The 12256-nt window shown below is 37.4% G+C and overlaps 2 protein-coding genes across 5 annotated transcripts; one reads left to right on the top strand and one right to left on the bottom strand.

The window, feature by feature from the left end:
- Positions 1–1968: 1968 nt before the first annotated feature.
- On the bottom strand, positions 1969–11732 carry LOC110879214 (protease Do-like 8, chloroplastic). Of its 4 annotated transcripts, XM_022127632.2 has the most exons (13): positions 11438–11697; positions 7305–7426; positions 7121–7203; positions 6894–6992; positions 6720–6786; positions 6538–6613; positions 6383–6449; positions 6076–6293; positions 4359–4426; positions 4165–4244; positions 2718–2804; positions 2310–2417; positions 1969–2230 (listed from the first exon to the last, which is right to left on the bottom strand). In XM_022127632.2, exons 1-13 carry the CDS (start codon positions 11617–11619, stop codon positions 2105–2107), a joined length of 1383 nt encoding a protein of 460 aa, XP_021983324.1. In that variant the 5' UTR covers positions 11620–11697; the 3' UTR covers positions 1969–2104. The 4 variants fall into 4 exon arrangements, with proteins under 4 accessions (XP_021983324.1, XP_021983325.1, XP_021983326.1 ...); XM_022127633.2 differs by lacking the exon at positions 2718–2804 and having other exon boundaries at positions 11438–11698; XM_022127634.2 differs by lacking the exons at positions 1969–2230; positions 2310–2417; positions 2718–2804; ... (7 more) ...; positions 7121–7203; positions 7305–7426 and adding exons at positions 7664–8496; positions 8714–10067 and having other exon boundaries at positions 11438–11729.
- On the top strand, positions 4533–5801 carry LOC110879215 (UDP-glucuronate 4-epimerase 2-like). Its single transcript, XM_022127635.2, has 2 exons — positions 4533–4909; positions 5314–5801. Exons 1-2 carry the CDS (start codon positions 4872–4874, stop codon positions 5642–5644), a joined length of 369 nt encoding a protein of 122 aa, XP_021983327.1. The 5' UTR covers positions 4533–4871; the 3' UTR covers positions 5645–5801.
- Positions 11733–12256: the final 524 nt, after the last annotated feature.

Consider the following 12256-nt stretch of genomic DNA (forward strand, 5'->3'; position numbering starts at 1 on the left):
GCGATTAGCACTTTCTCTTTGTGTGAAAAAAAAAGGAATTCGGCCGCAAGATTATTAGAAATTCTTAGAAAAAGACGACGGCTCATACGAAACCTACGCCTAAACTGTTCATCATCGTACAACGGATTTTCACAAAAATAATCGTGCACTAAACGTTCATGAGCACCTAACCGATCTCGTTCAAGAGGCGGTTGTCTAGTACATGATGTAGACGATTGGGCTTCTTCTCGCAAATAATTAATTGTCTCCTGCGTCACTGCGATAATCATATCGTCGAGAACACCGTCAGATGAAGAGCTCGACGAATCGGATGACATTCTTAAAAATGATTGGAGAGAATTTTGTGATTGTAGAGAATTTTGTGGTTGTTGTGTGTTTTAGTTTGTGATTGGTGTAGTTTTAAGTTTGTGATTGATGTGTATATATATATTAGATTTAATTTTTTTTTTAAGAAGTGACGGTTGCCAACGGTCTTGTTGATTGTTCTCCTTGAAATTGCCATTTTTCATCCGTTAGCGTGCTGGCGAACATGTGATAACCCCCCCCCCCCTGTTAACGATGGTGGGGTGGTTGATGGCGCCTGAGAGCGCTAAAATTCAATACGTGGCGAGGTGATGCTAAGCCACACCCTCTGGCCTTATAGTTCATGTAACTCAAAACCACATCGCAGCAAGTTAAGCTCGTTTTTAATTGATTCATTTTCTATCTCAGTTGCATGTATTCCATTGGTTCAAGTATTAGTTTGTTAGCTCGGAAATCAGTTCCTTATCATTTAACCTTACTTTTTTTTCCCTTGTAGCTACTAAGGAACAAAAATTAAAAAAGTAATGTGAACAATGTAAATAAGACGGAGACATTTATGCATATAATATTAAAGAAAACGGGCAAAAAAATCATAAGAGTTCTATCAAAGATGAGGTATCATTTCATAACCAAATATAATATGGTTTATTGATTGATGGGATCTTGGAGACAAAGATAAAAATTGTTTAAATTGTCGTCTTAAGCTTGGGTCAATCGAAAAATCTAAATCAACTTAATTGGATATATGCTAGTTTTCTCAACTTTTACGCTAAAAATAAGTATTGTCAATTTTAAATGAATATGATAAAGCACTTCAGCATGTAACATAATAGGTTTGGCTCTTTTTTTTATTCCTTTAGTGGTGTATCATATCCAATAATTGTTAAGTATTAGTGTTTTTAACATGAAGAATGCTGAATACACTGTTTAAAAAAATGAATATTTTGCCAGTTGTTTAACACATAAGTTTATGTAAAAGAAAATTTATAAAAGAAGAGTTTAAGTGAGAATAAATTGCTACAACACTATATTTTGTTTTTGTTTATTTTTTATTTTTTGTTATTTGATTTCTTTAGAAGTATATGCTATAAACAGATATCATATAACTTGAGAAGAAAAAAGTTGTAAGAAGTGTAGTCAACAAGACTTTCATTTCATTCATATATCTTTTATATAAAGTGTTTTTATTGAAACGTCTCTTTAAACCAGTAAAAATTCATGTTAGAACGTCTTACTGTTAAGGTCACTTTTTCTAACAAGACAATAGAAAGATGTCTCATGAACATCACAAGATTTTAAAACATGGTTTCATAACTTAAAATTTAAAATTTGGATATATCGCAAGTCTCGTAAAGTTTTATATCTATAAATTCCCGATATACATTTATTCCCTTCCAATACCCTTAATGCAAGTTAGCGCTAAGGACCAAGTGTGTTACAATTGTAAGGAGTGGGTGTGATCTCTCCTATGTAGAGGCTAAAACCACACTATAAACATACCACATGGATTAGCCGTGTACTTCCAACATATAATATTAAATTGGGTTAATTTCTTTTACATGTAAACATATATAGGTCATGTTTACTTTGAACCAGCCAATTAGAGCCCGCAAACCCAACATGAATCTAGAAGCATAAGCCACAAAAAATGCCCGCGAACACATCTTCGTAATTATGTCTTGAATGTAATTGACAAATCTGTAGCTACATCATGTGATGTAATAGTTGTATAATGTATATAATAATATATAAATATAAATATAATCTACAAAAATCAAATACATCAAAAGAAGTTTTGTTCTCATGAACTCTCTTCTAAAGCAATAGGCATCTCCAGTGTCTCAGTACCCCTCTGTATCTTTAAAATGACCTTATCTCCCACATTATATTCATCTAATGCTTTTAAAAACTCTGCTTTATTCTTCACCTGATTCCATAAAATCAAATGTAGCACCATTAGCGTTCGTCAATAATTAACAACCCGTTTAATATAGGAGAAAACTCACAGGCTTGTTGTCAACTGCTACGACGATGTCACCAAGAACAATATTACCGGCAAATCCCCTCGAGGTGGGAAGAAGACCAGCTTTTGCTGCTGGGCTATTCGCAGGAACCTAAATACAACATTTAAGCAAAAATGGTCAATTTTGATCTAGTTTTATTAATAACGGGTCAATGAGTAAGTAAGACTATGATGATAATAATGGTTTAAAACTCGCCCAAAATATTCTAAAAGGTTTACAACCTCCTAAATGGTTTTTAGTAAAAAAAAATGATCATCGTATCAATAATAGTTTTTGTAACCACGTTTAATATAATTTATTTAAAAAAATGGACAAAGATGTTTGAAAAGAAATTTTTAAAATTTAAGTGACAAAACAAAACAGCAGTACTAGTTACGATGATCATATTACCTGGAGAACAAGAGCTCCGTTTCGAACATTAAGTTGATTTGCAATAAGATCAGGCGCAATCTCAAGAGTTAGACCAGCTCTAACAACCTAACATCCATGATGCACAATATTACTTGAGCGGAAATTAACCCAAATTAGGTTATACATATGCCAGTTTAACTAATAAGTAATAATTAATCGTGACAACTAACAGACAAAATCAATGCAGCAATAATCTCAAATACTAAAATCAAAGATTAGCAGGGGAAATTTCAATAAGTACATACGGGTCAATTTAGCTTACATTCTACTCCTAACAAGTTAAAAAGTAAAATTTACAAAAGAGTTAACTGTCATTTTCGTTCATGTGCTTGGTTTAAAAAAGCGCGAAGCGCTCCGAAGCGTTTTGGTTCCAAAAGCTTTAAGCGAAGCTTCAAGCGCGAAGCGAGAGCTTCACGTATACGAAGCGCTCAAAATAAAAAAAAAATAAAAAAAAAAATATTGTACACCTCAATATGACCTATTTTACTTGTTAATCAATAATAAACACAAAAACATGATTAAAAAACACACTTAACACATAAAAAACATAGTTAAAACATAAATTAAAGTCGAAACACACTTAAAACATAAACATAAAAATAGTCTTTTCCGATGAGAAGGACTTTTCCGAGGCAGCAGTAGTGCTGTTTGATCCTGAGGCCATTATGATTTCTAAACAGAAATCAAGTTGCAGACAGCAGCAGCAGCGTGAAGAAGAAGCAGGCAGCAGCAGCAGCGTGAAGAAGAAGAAGCAGCAGCCAGCGTGATTTTTTTTAGGGTTTAGACTTGATAGAATCTGTTTTTAAAAGCAGGTCGCAGGTGGGCTTTTTTTCTTGGGTATATATTCTTTAAATTAGGCCCATGTTGGTGGGCTTTTTAATTATAAAACCAGCCCAGAATGGCGCCTCAGCCGCCTAACGCCTCGAAATACTAGCGCTTTAAGCCCGCTTCATAGCGCCTCATGTACTTTAGCGCTTTATGTGAAAAAAAGCGTTTTTATGGGCGCCTCGGGCGCCTCACGCCTTAAGCGCGCCTTAAGCTCGCTTTTTTAAACCAAGTTCATGTGGTTTGTCCAGTTATGCCAGTCCAAGCCAAATTTCAAATTTGTACCATTTTCGTCCCTGACGTTCTTGAAACATGCCAATTCCGTCCAAAAAACTAAGGTTGAATCGAATAATTGGACAAACCACATGGACGAAAATGGCAGTTAACTCATGTTTTTTTGGACGGAACTAGCATGTTTCAAGAGTGTCAGGGACGGAAATGGTACAAATTTGAAATTTGGCCTGAACTGGCATGATTGGACAAACTACAGGGACAAAAATGACAATTAACTCTTTACAAAATTAGCTATGATTTGAATTTAGAAGAATAATTTCTTGATAACCTGCTAGCATAAATCTGAATGTGAAGACGAATAACTTACTTTGCCGAACTGAATCAACTGAGGTACTATCTTAACCACAGTTGAGGAAGGGATAGCAAATCCCACGCCTGCTGAAGTCCCTGTAACATCAACATTACAATGTGAATAATGTGCCATTGGTAGTGTTCATATTTCAGCCTATTTGCAGATTATTTATTACATCAACCGATTTAAAAAATTATAAAAAAAAATACCTGTTTGAGTGAATATGGCAGTGTTGATCCCAATTAGATTTCCTTTAGAATCCAACAAAGGTCCTCCACTGCCAAAGTCAAAATATTTAGTAGAGGGGGCAATCCTGACCCAAGTGCTTTGGAATGGGTCATTTTTGACCCTTCATAAACCTTTTTGGGTGATTTTGGGTTAAGTGATACAAGTCCAAGGGTCAGACTGGGTTAATTTTAAAATAGAGGGATATAATTACGGGTCAAGTTGGGTTGAAGATATAAAAAGAACGGGTTGGAACGGGTCGTTTAGGTTTTCTGAGAACGGGTTGATCAGCTCTGTCTTCATCAAGATTGACGTGAAATTGACCCACGTTGCTTCCCTTCTTTGCTATTCTCATTGGAGACGAGCCGGGATCTAGGGTTCAACCATCTTCTACACGCCGTACAACTGGCACGATGCCCCTTGTTTCATAGATCATAATCTGGAGAGGAATTGAATTGAAATTCCAACCAGTTTATTGAACAATCAGCAACTGTTGAATGATTGTCAAAATCTCCATCAACCCCTTTGAATCCAGGTTTGATTTTTTGTCCAATCTCTACTTAAAGTCAAGCCAAAACAATGCCAATTAAAAGCATTGTTTTTGTATATTTTTGTCACCAAGTGTTCGATAAAAGTTCTCAATGAAAGCAATCATAATTTCATCTCCAGTAGTATGGAGCGCTTGTCAGATTTAGTTATAACTATGGAATAATTGCAACATGCTTTTATCTTCTATACAATGTATGCAACTATTAGTTATATAAAATATTATATTTGCTTAAGTGCAAGTAGTAGTTGCCATAAACTTAACCAATTTGGTAAAATATCGTAACTACTGTTAACTTTTAATGCTAATTGTTTGTGTTTTAAGGCATTTTTATAATTATTTTAACCAATCGGGCAATATTCGTTACATGAAAAACGTTCTTCGGGATATAGAATCAACTCTTACGGCTCCAGGACGGTCACGCGTGATTTTACGTATATTGATGATATTGTGAAAGGGTGGTTAGGCGCATTAGATACCGCGGAGAAGAATACCGGGAGTGGGAGGAAAAAGCGTGGGCCCGCACAGCTGCGCGTGTTCAACTTGGGGAACACGCCGCCGGTGCCAGTTTTGGATCTTGTTGGGATTTTGGAGAGATTGTTGAAAGTTAAAGCGAAACGGATGGTAATGAAGTTGCCGAGGAATGGGGATGTTTTGTTTACGCACTCGAATATTAGTTTAGTGAGGAGGGAGTTTGGGTATAGACCGAAGTTGATGATCTAGAAGACAAACTGCTTCCAGCTCATGTGACGACTGTTGTGTTTTAGGATGTTGGTGTTTGACTGTTAATTGTTTCTAACAAATTATCTTGTTATTGAGGTCAGTAATGAAAGAAATTGAAGCATTTTTTTGTTATGTATAAAATTCTTGTTGATTTTGATTGTCAAATGCTTTTTTAGCATTTTTAACCGACCCGAAACCCGTTCTGACCCGGACCCGTTTTGACCCGGACCCGTTTCGACCCGAACCAAAACAACCCTTTTTTTAATTGACCCGTTTTGACCCGAATCCGTTTTGACCCATGACCCGATCCGACCCGACCCGACCCATTTGCCATTCATTATTTAGATTCTTGATAGTATGCTCATATTACAAACTATTAAACCATAAAATGATAAAAGTGTGATTTATAAAAAGTGATAAAGAAAAGATACCTGTTTCCAGGGTTGATGGCAGCATCTGTTTGAATACCGCCACCAATTGTGACTCCCGTTTGACTAAATATGTCTCTGTTAAGCCCACTAATAACCCCCACTGTGAGCGTATGATCAAACCCGAATGGGTTTCCAATGGCTAAGCACTGCTGGCCCACTTTTAAGAAAGAAGATTGACCCACCTTCATCGGCCTTAGCAGATCCACAGGTGCTTCCACCTACATCAACGATAACAATAACAGGTACAATCAAAAAACCCAAAAAGCGTATTACGAAAAGAATTTTGAAAAATTAAAGAGATAAATACCTTCAAGACGGCAAGGTCCTTGGAACGATCTGCACCAATTAACGCGCCTTCGAAATTCTTTTGTACCCTTTCAATATGTTACACACAAGAAACGAGGTGAGGTGGTACTATATATAAATTACTAAAAATAATGTAATGTTACGTACCAATCTTACCCTTCTGATGCAAGAATATTAACGCGAGCAACAACTTCTCCAGGTTTTGGATTTCTCGACAAAGAATTGCCGATAACTGAACAACCATGCGAGTCGTTTAGTCTTTTATAACGATAATCATCTCATATATTGATTATAAGAAAAGAAAAAAAAACGGATGACTATTTGTTTATTTTTTTTACCATGGTAATTTGTGACAATGTGCCCTTCGTCATCCCAAACAACGCCAGAACCATTTCCTTCGGGAATCTGCCAATAATCTACAAATCAGATAAAACTACTCCTTACCAAATATTAGCAATAACACCAAGCACGTAAATGTATACATAAATGAAAATAATCTCATCCGCAATTACCTCAACTACCCCCGTAACATTAAGCTGAGGCCGTAAAGTTACATCAAATATATTGACTACAGAGTAAGTGTTGTTCTCAAAAAGATTGACGATTCTTTCCTGCCAAGCATACACATATCAATTTACCTGCCATAAACATACATTATAAAGGGTAGATTATACAGGAGTCTGACTTTAAAAAGACTCTAAACCACAAAAGGCGTGAAGTGGGAACAGTTTATACAAACCTCAGGCGGAAAAAGTGGCCCAGACGGAATTACAACAGGTGTTACTTGTTCAATTGTCACAGAAGGGTCGCCTAACGCATTAGCTGCACAACCAATGTTCATATAAAAAAATGAAGACAAATAAAAAAATAAAAAAAATAAAAAAAAAAGAGGTGTTAAGGAAAAACGGATGGATTGTTGGAACCTGACGAGTATCTTGATGGGGGATAACATAATGACATTAATAAACTTGCTAACAGCGTTCTGCGTGTTGTAGGGAACCCCTTTGTAACCTCTCCCAAATCTTTAAATGTTTTTTCACCAACTCTATAAACATGGAAGGGAATTCAGAATTACTTGAGAAATATAAGAAATACGGAAAATGCAACTTAAATCAGGTAGTAGCAGAAGCTTGCAATACACATGGCAATGCAAGTTAGCATGGCTTAAGGGGATGTTTGGACAAGTGTTGTAAACGTCTAGGGATGGCAATCAAACCCAAACCCATTGGGTAAACCCGAAACCCGACATATTTTGGGACGGGTTTAGGGTCGGTTAATCGGGTTAATCAGAATTGGTATCGTATATTGAAACTTGAAAATAATGAAGGATTACATCCAAATATAAAGAACAACTATTTACACTTTAATACCCTAGACAATAATAATAATTAACAAATAGTCTAAACTGACTTAGGCTAATATTCCCCCGCAAGTTCAGGGCGGTTAGCAATCTGCAACTTGGAACGCAAAAACTCAAACTTCTGGGATGACAAGGGCTTTGTAAAGATATCAGCGATTTGATCGTCAGTAGAGATGAACTTGACATTTAACTTTCCTTGAGTTACTTGTTCACGAACAAAGTGGTAGTCAACTTCAACATGCTTGGTACGAGCGTGAAATACTGGATTAGCCGTGAGGTATGTAGCGCCAAGATTATCACACCAAAGTGTAGGCGCCATGCTATCCAATCCAAGTTCCCGAAGCAAGGACTTCAACCAAATCAATTCAGCAACAGTGTCTGCAATAGCCTTGTACTGTGGAGGATCGAGATACAGTTTTCTGTTTGCGAGCAGACCAAGAAATGAGATTCGAGCCTAAATAGATAGCAAATCCCCCCGTGGATCGACGATCGACTGGGCAACCAGCCCAGTCAGAGTCCGAGAATGCATGAAGATTGGAGTTCCAATTAGAGTCCGAAACAGGTAAAGAACAATAAGAAACAATAGAACGAAAAACTTGAGCATGAGGATGTCCTAAACGTTGATGCCAAATGTTTGAAGAGGCTTTGACGGCAGTGAAAGCAACCTTGGGCAAAGACTTGAGTTGTGGAAGACGAATGGAGTACAATCCCTGTTCACTGGGGCCCGAAAGGAGGGTAGTGCGTGTAGACTCGTCCTTCACAACAAAATAAGAAGAGTGAAATTCAAAGAAAACATTGTTGTCAAGACAAAATTTTTGAACAGATAAAAGATTTTGTTTTAGTTGAGGAACATGAAGGATATCAGATAGGGTAAAGGTTTTGTAAAGGTTTTGTCTGGTGAGTAAATTTTGGATGAACCAATGTGAAAAATGGGTACTGAGTTACCGTTACCAACAAGTAAAGAATCATTACCATCATAGGCCTCAGAGCTATCCATGCTAGCCAGGTCTGGAGTGGCATGATAAGTTGCACCAGTGTCGGGCTTCCAAGTAGGTCCAGAAGATGGGCCAACCTCTGAGCGTGTTGTAAAGTTGGCCTGTGGAGCAGGTTGAGACTGGTTCGATTGAGCTGGACATTGAGATGGTAAATGTCCTATACCACACCTGTTGCAATGACCATAAACAGTGTTTTGGGTGGAAGCCCAAGAAAACTGTCGTGTGCCACTGCTATCCCGAGAGCGGTTGTTAAAACCACCACGTGAGTTGCCACGAGAAGATCCACGAGATCCACGACCGCCTCGATTGTTATTGAAGGACCGAGAACCAAAGTAAGCTTGAGGCCGTGGGGATTGAATGGGGTTTAGTTGATAACCCAATTGAGTAGCCATTAGTTGAATGTTTTGTAGTTGTTGTTGAAGTTGATCAATATTCGGTTGTTGAACCGAAGGGGCAGCAGTCGATGATGATTGTTGAATCGAAGGAGCATTTGCCATGAAAGCATGGGGGGTAGCAGTCATCATTCTTGTAAAGACATAATCATGGTCACACAGAAGACCATGTAATTCATGGAAGGAAACGGGAGGAACACGGGCTAATAAGTTGGCCTTGAGACCATTGTATTCCTCTCTAAGTCCGGTAAGAGTGAGCATGACAAGATCCTTGTCTTTAACCGGTTCTCCAATGTTAGCAAGGGCAGTGGCGTACTCTTGAGCCCTGCTGAGATATTCTGCCGGTTTTTCATCACCTTTCATGGTGATTCTCAGAAGTTGACTTTTAAGGGTAAATTCATGGGACAATGTAACAGGGGCATAAGCCCGTTCAAGAGACAACCATACCTCACGTGATGTTTTTCCCTGAATGTGCTGATAGGAATCTTCAGAAACTGTTGAGATGATTAGCATACGGATGTGAGCATCATTGCAGATCCACGGGGTGTAGCTTGGATTATCGGTAGTTGCAGACTCGTTTGTAACTTTCTGTTTGGGACATGGTATGGTTCCGTCAACATAACCAAAGAGATTATGAGATGTGAGAAAGGATTCGATCATAGATCGCCAATAACCATAGTTGGTAGGTTTGAGAGAGAAGGAGAACTTGTGAGAGTTGTGAATAGTTTTCTCCTGATGTGAGAACTGGATGATTGCTGCCATTAGGGACTGCTACTGTTAAAAAAAAACTGCTGTAGAAATCGAAAACTGCTGCTGTTGAAACTTGGACTTGCTTATTGTTGAAATTGGACTCCTGTTGTTCAGCCGATGTGAGAAGAGACACCTTTGTTGCAGTCGGAACTGGTTTTCCAGCCAGAAAAAGACCGCTGTTGATGCAGCCTGGATTTTTTTTTTTTTTTTTTTTTTTGCCGTAATTGAAATTTAGGGTTAGAGAAAAAAAAAGGAAGCTCTGATACCAAATCAGAATTGGTATCGTATATTGAAACTTGAAAATAATGAAGGATTACATCCAAATATAAAGAACAACTATTTACACTTTAATACCCTAGACAATAACAATAATTAACAAATAGTCTAAACTGACTTAGGCTAATAGGGTTTGGGAATAGTTTTTATTTTATTTTTTATTTTTTTGTGGGTTTGGGACGGGTTTGGGATTTAGTGATACCCGTTTACCCGACCCAATTACCCGATAAAGTGTACCCGTTTACCCGATTGTATACCCGATATAATTTCTTTTATATTATTAAATATGTATATATATGATACATACATTTTTTACACATATAGGTATTCTATTCCGTATACATTATAGTTATTTGATATAAATTTTTATAATGACAATACAAAATGTAACCGGTTAGTAGTTACCTGATAGATACCCAATGGGTTTTGAGATGAGTATACCCAACGAGTAACCTTTTTAAATTAACGGGTTTTACCCGAAACCCGCGGGTATACCCGATACCCGATGGGTATTTACCTGCTAGAAACCCGACGGGTTTTGGGATGGGTTTGGGACAAGCTTATCTAACCGGGTTTGGGTTTGGGATTACCTAAACCCGTCCCAAACCCGACCCATTGCCAAACGTCGATATTAATTGGCAATTCAATTTGTCATTGGGAGTTTACCGATTAAATTTCACGTAGACGGACCTAAGAAAAGAAATCAGTCAAACGTGGTCAAAATCAGTCAGAATTGGTCAAAACCTTTGAAGTATTTGAAAACGACACTTAGTAATCCAATCCGCTTAATAAGTTCGAAAAATTAAACATAAACGTTTTTTAAAAAACTTTGTATATAATAAGTTTGAAAAATTAGACATAAAATTCCACTCCGACTAATCCCCTATTAATCCTGATACCCGATTAATCACTAGTCGGTACCCCAGTGCCCGACTAACGCCTAGTGATCACTGCCACCTGAAACATCATAATCAAATAACCAAGCACTCAATATATATAATAGTCACATAATCTCACCCTAAATTTCATCATTTTGAAGGCATAACAATTCAAATCCGAACACAGGTTAGCTGTTAAATTAAGGTAGTGAGGCCAGTACACCATTCTACCTATACCAATTAGGGTTTCAAAATTCTAAAATTTCCCCCTTGCATTAGGCTTTCTCTCAAAAACAAATCCCCAAACCAATCAATTTCACAATTAAGAATCACAATCATAACAGTAAGAAATCAATCATCAAATAGCAATTGTAAGTAATTAAGGAGTACGTATATGGTTATTACGTGTTGATGAAAACGCGATGACGATGTGAAACGGAGGTATCCTCGTGATGTGTGCCTGAGGAAGTACAGACCGACGAAATTCCGTCAAAACAGAGTTTCCGGCGACCCACAAACCGCCGTGCGGGAGCAATATCCGTTTGAGGAGGAAGCATGTAACCATTCCAAGCCATTACCATCCCCATTTTCTTCTATACACTACACTAAACTTGCTCAAAGTTCGTCCCTCTGTTTTGCTGGTTTTTGATAGCTTAGGCTTTATCGGAATTGCTTCAAAAATATCTTTAAATCAGTAAAAACTAAACTGTTTTTGGTCGACCTTAAAAAAAACATGTTTACCTTGTTTATTTACTAGATTACTTAAGAGGTGGTCACTAGTGATAGACTTTCATGACTCACAATATCCAATCATGTTTCATCATGTCAACAACCATTTTTCCATCACTCATAACTTTTTTTAGTGGGGGTGGTCATCACTCATCACCACACCCAACAATTTCCCCCTAACCAACAATTACCCTCCCAAAACAAAACAATAACGCCGTGATAAAAATAACGAAAATTGATTTCATGGAAAATTAACGCGTGGAACTTTGTTGTGGCGGTGGGAATCACGGAACTTCAACGCGTTGAAGTTTGCCATCACGCGTTGAACTTTGTCGACCCCGCCTGGCCTAAGACTATCTCACCAACCCAACTTTTTATTAAAAAAATAATATCTCTTTCTTCCACCAACCCTACTCAATTTTTAACACATATTCACAACCCATCCCAACCTAAAAATACATGTTTTTGAACGAACTCGGTTTTTAAAAATATTTA

This window comes from Helianthus annuus, chromosome 9 (genome assembly GCF_002127325.2).
Source record: "Helianthus annuus cultivar XRQ/B chromosome 9, HanXRQr2.0-SUNRISE, whole genome shotgun sequence".
Classification (NCBI taxonomy): domain Eukaryota; kingdom Viridiplantae; phylum Streptophyta; class Magnoliopsida; order Asterales; family Asteraceae; genus Helianthus; species Helianthus annuus.

What these genes read in the sequence shown, in the direction of transcription:
- LOC110879215 (XM_022127635.2), top strand. Translation starts at nt 4,872, where the DNA reads ATGATTGTCAAAATCTCCATCAACCCCTTTGAATCCAG. An exon ending in ATCAACCCCTTTGAATCCAG is followed by an intron (nt 4,910 to 5,313) that starts GTTTGATTTTTT and finishes TTCGGGATATAG; the next exon opens with AATCAACTCTTACGGCTCCA.
- LOC110879214 (XM_022127632.2), bottom strand. Translation starts at nt 11,619, where the DNA reads ATGGGGATGGTAATGGCTTGGAATGGTTACATGCTTCCTCCTCAAACG. An exon ending in CCCATCAAGATACTCGTCAG is followed by an intron (nt 7,204 to 7,304) that starts GTTCCAACAATC and finishes TTGGTTGTGCAG; the next exon opens with CTAATGCGTTAGGCGACCCT. An exon ending in ATGTTACGGGGGTAGTTGAG is followed by an intron (nt 6,787 to 6,893) that starts GTAATTGCGGAT and finishes GATTATTGGCAG; the next exon opens with ATTCCCGAAGGAAATGGTTC.